At 65.7% G+C, this 4806-nt stretch overlaps 1 protein-coding gene across 1 annotated transcript in view; it reads right to left on the minus strand.

Moving 5' to 3' along the window:
- LIN28A (lin-28 homolog A) overlaps positions 1-4378 on the minus strand; it is a 26086-nt gene extending 21708 nt beyond the window's left edge. The window contains exon 1 of the mRNA XM_009276272.1: positions 4241-4378. Coding sequence (XP_009274547.1) covers positions 4241-4378 — 138 coding nt within the window. The remainder of the gene's footprint in view (positions 1-4240) is intronic.
- Between the last annotated feature and the right edge of the window lie 428 nt (positions 4379-4806).

Below are 4806 nucleotides of genomic sequence, written 5' to 3' on the forward strand. Positions count from 1 at the left end.
CGGCCAGGGCCGCCCCCGCACCGAGAGCAACCGCAGGCCAAGGGGGAGCACAGGGTGGTGGGGGGGAAAGTTGGGGACCTGCTGTCCCAAACCCTGGGCATGGGGATACCGCCAGCACCCTATGCTGCCAGGAATTCCAGCTCCATTGATGGTCCGGGGACCGGTGCTGGATGCTGCTGCCGGGATGCCAGCAACATCCCTGTTCGCTGGAGGAGTCGAGGTGGGGGGGATATGGGGGGGCTGTGCAGGTCACACGTAGCATGAGCATGTGAGGTCTCAGCTCCGGCTGTGTGCTGATGAGCTGCTGCCACCGGACACGCTTATCTTGAGCCATCGAAGGCAGGCAGGGAAGGTGTGAAATTTTGGAGGGGGAGATGCTCAGGCACCGAGCAGCACCGAGTGTGGTGCTGGGTGCTGTGAGCTTGGGGTGCAGGCAGGGGTGATGGTGGTGGTTGCTGTCTTTTTGAAGTGCTGGCAGGGAGGAAGCAGTGACATCTCGCTGCGGTCCCCAGGCACTCACTGTCCCAACCTCCCACTGCTAACCATCACCTGGGTGCTCGTAATACACCCAAACACCTGCAAACCTGCCACCCCTGGGTACCCCGGGCACCCAATCATCCCCCCAGCACCCTGCCATCCCCCCCTTGGGCATTCCGTCATCCTCCCAGCATCCTGACACCCACACCTTGGGCACCCTGCTACCCTCTTGAGCACCCTGTCATCCCTCTAGCACCCTGCCATCCCCTCTTTGGGTACCCTGCCACGCTCTTGGGCACCCTATCATCCCCCTAGCACCCTGACATCCCCCCCTTGGGCACCCTGCCACCCCCTTGGGCACCCTGTCACCCTGTCATCCCCTCCAGGCCCTGCATCCCCCGGCTCTCCCCAGGGCACTGGGGTGCTCTGGGGTCCCAGGACACACGTCCCCATCCCAGCCCTGCCTCGCTCCCGCTGCCGACCCCGGCACTATTTCGGTCTCATGGCTCATTCTCGCTCTCAACCTCCTTTTTCTTTCCCTTTCCCTTCCCCTTCTTGCTGTCACCTTCCCGTTTCCCCCTGCCTGGAGGGAGGGTGACAGTGGGGATCTCCCTGCAGCCCTCCCCCCCCCCGGGGTGTTGTGGGGCTCCCTCCAGCCCTGTGTCTCCCCCCTGGGTGCTGCAGCTGAGCCCATCCCTGTCCCTGTCCCCGCAGTCTGCCCCATACCCTGTCCCTCCCCTTGCACGTAGTGACTCAAGGCCTGGGCATGCCCCAGTGTCCCTCCAGTTCCACCAGTGCCTGGGGAACTGGTTTGACCTGGGGAGGACCCTCCCCAGCGCTGAGTAAATCCTCCCTGGCCAGCCCCGACGGTGCTGGGGGATGCAGCAGGGAGCTCCTGCTTCCCACAGAGCTGCGGCCAGCTGGCTTGGCTGGTTTGGCATGTACACACGCTTGCACATGCATGCACACCCTTGCACACACGTGCACACACACACACACACTCACACATTGCAGCCAGCCCCGGTCCTCCCAGGACCTCCCCATCACTGCCCCTCCACGGCGCTGGAGGGATGCAGGGGCTGGATCCTGCTCCTGTGCCAGGGCCACGAGGATGGGCAGCCGGGCCCTGCGTGGGCATTCAGCCATCCTTGGACTCCCTGGGGCTGCTGGGGACCCCTCCGTGTCCCCTTTGTCTCTGGGGCTGTTCCTGAGGGGACTCAACTGGTACTCACTGGTACCACCATGGAAGTGGGGCCACAGCCCTGGGGTGGCCGGGCAGGAGCTGCCAGCGTTCCCATTCTCCAGGGAAGGGCTACGGCTGCGGGACCCCACGCAGGAAATTTTCCTCCCGAAGCAAACCAGTGTGAAAGGAGGTTTCTGCCCCAAAACCCTTCCCCTGCCACTCCCCACCTGGTTGTGTTTTGCACATGTTTTCTCAAGCCACTGTGTTTCCTGTGAAGGGCGCTGGAGGGAGGCCAGAGGCTCCGGTGAAACCCGGCAGAGGAGGAGAAATCAGCTTTTTCTGGTCTTCTCCGGTGGGGCAGCTTTTTGGGAGGTACTGGAATGGGTGTGGGACTCATCCCCTCCCCACTGTCACAGGAGCAGGGCAGCCCCCCTGGGTCAGGGTCCCCACCCAGGGCTGCCGTCACAGCTGGGAGCTGCTCTGTGCGCTCACTGAGTGCTTCTTCAAAGCAGTGACCGTGCTAGCCACCAGTAGGTTTCAGAGTTAACACCCTGTTTAAGGGGAGCCATTCACATGGTCTCAGGCTGTCGGCCAGCCCCAGCCAAGGCTGCTGCCGCTCCTGGCATTTTTTCAGGCTCCCCATGCAGCCGGGGCTGGTGACACCAGCTGGTGGGTGGCCGAGGTCCCGCTGTCCCTGTGGTGGGTGGCGATGGCACCTCTGCCACCCCAGGCCAGGACAAGAGAGCCCGAATGTGTGGGGCCTGGGGCCCTGCTGCATCCCCATCCCATCCCGCACGGCTCCCAGTGCCCCCAGTGTCCCCAGTGCGCCCAGTGCCCCCAGTGCCAGGTTCAGCCCTCTGTCCCCATCCCCACGTGGGGCGTTTCTGCCAGCTGCAGCGGTGGCAGGTGGGTGGCCGGGGAGGGGATGGTGACCTCCCTCTGCTTTCCTGGGGATTTTCTCTCCGGGGGGACGCCGTCATGGTGTCACCGGCGGCGTCTCCCGGAGCTGGGCCATGCCCTATCGAGGGAGCCAAGTCCCCAGCCACGGGGCCGTGTCTATTAGAGACAACCCGGTCCCACCTCCTCCTCTTCCTCCCTGCGGAGCTGCAAATACCGAGGCTTCACCTCGCCTCTCCAAATTTAGCAAAGGCCCCCGAACCCGGAGGTTTCCTGTTCACTCTCTCCCAGCAGCCACTGAACCATAACACGGTGGTGGCTGGGGCACATCGGTGGCTGCGGCGCTGGAGTGGAGCAGGTAGGAGCCACCGCGCTGCCGTGTCCCACGGGGACATCGCCATGCGCGGGCATCCCTGCCGGCTCTTCTGCCCTTTCCGCCTCCCCTGCAGACCCAGCTCCCATCGCATGGGGCTGCCATCGCCGCTGTTTGCCATCTTACAGGGCACAGCATCGGCTGGCGGGGACAGAGCTCCTCGGTGCCGGGACACGGTGATGCCGGGACATGGTGATACCGGGTGGTGTGTGGCTTTGCTTGCCGGGCTTTGGCTTCCTGAGCCCGCGCCACAAACCTGGTCTTTAGGCTTGACCGTTGCTTTGGGTTTAGTTACCCCAAAAACAAGCAAAGGGGGGGAAAAATGTCTGTTTGCCTTTCGATGGCTGGGGAAGCGGGGCCGAGCCAAGGGCACTGCCCTGCCCAGATGCGCCCCAGCCCCGGCTCTGCTCCCTGCCTGGCCCTCGGTTTGTGCTTGGCAGGTTTGGACAATCCTCCTGTATATGCCATTTTTTTCCCCCAGTGATGCCTTTTCATGCTCGGGATCGGGGTCGGCACCAGGGCGCCGGGGCTGGGTGCCAAGGCCGTCCCCAGGGCACTGGGACATGGCCGGGCTCTGCGCACCCCAAGCATTCCCCCAGTGCATCCCTGCCAGGACGGGGTCCTGCTCCGCTCCCCAGCCTCAGTGCTCAGGGTGCTCAGCCTGTTGGGTCTGGGGGTGCGGGATGGGGTGAGGAGGTGGCAGAGCCCCCCCAGCCCCCTCTGAGCGGTGGCCAGTGCCCCCCCCAGACTGGCTGTGGGGAGTGGCGAACGCATCCCGCAGGACATGCAGGTCCAGTCGCCGCTCGGGGACATCTACCCTGGAGGGGACACGTGACGGGCAGCCCTCCTGGTGGATGAGTACCGACCCCACTGCCACCGCTGTGGTCCCCCCTCACCCCACAACCTCCCTCTCACCTCCAAGTACACATGGGGACACCCCGACCCCCCCCCAGCCCTGGGCTCCACGGGGAATGGCTCAGCCCTCCCCAGATGCTGCTGCAGGGGGCAAACTGAGGCACGACTGGGGTGGGGCAGTGGGAGGGGAGGGACAGCGGTGGGGGGGCCCTTGGCCACCCCCCTGTTTCCAAAACCACCCCCAAGCCACCGGGCTGGGGTTTGAACCCGAAACCCCTGTGCCGAGAACTGGTGTCCGCAGGGTCCGGCCCCATAAATCTGCTCCAGGTCCCAGCTCGTGTCCCCCTCCAGGCAGGTCTCCTGGCCAGAGGGAACCCCTGCCCCCCCTTGCCACCCCCAGCCCTCATCTCGGTGCCTGGATGTGCTATGTGAACCTGGGCCCCGTGGTCCCCCACCTCCTGCTCTGCCCCAGCGGCCTCGGCGTCTACTTCTGCTGCCTGCGGCTGCTGCCCGCCCACCCCGAGCTCCCCGCGGGCCACAGCCGGCAGCCCACCCGGCACCCACCACCACCACCGTGGCCCCCGTGGCTCCATGAGGATGTGGCTGGGAAGGGGATGGTGCTCTCTGTTCGTGCTCTCCTGCGCTCCTTCCTCCCCCTGCTCTTCCTCCCTGCCCTCCTCTGCCTCTTCCCTCCCGTCCCTGGGATGTGGGCGGTTTCTCCCCCCTTGTCGCTGGGGCCAAGCTGCTGGCTGCCCCCAAAGGGCTCCTGCCCAGGGCCGAGGGCTCGGCAGGCCCCCCCCAGCAGCAGAGCCTCCCTTGCCTGCCCTCGCAGCTGCCTGCACCCCTGGCCCCACAAATCCGGCAGCGGGTGCTTCTGCCTGTCCCACAGACACAGTTTTGCTCCTGCCTGTGTTGGGCTTCCCGCCACCAGTCCCCCGACCCCAAGCTCCCTGTCCCCCCTGCGCTCCCCGCTGACCCCCCCGGCTGCTCCTCTGCCCGCAGCCCCCGCTGCCACCACGGC

The sequence above is a fragment of the Aptenodytes forsteri genome, unplaced genomic scaffold (genome assembly GCF_000699145.1).
Source record: "Aptenodytes forsteri isolate BGI_AS27 unplaced genomic scaffold, ASM69914v1 Scaffold321, whole genome shotgun sequence".
Lineage (NCBI taxonomy): Eukaryota > Metazoa > Chordata > Aves > Sphenisciformes > Spheniscidae > Aptenodytes > Aptenodytes forsteri.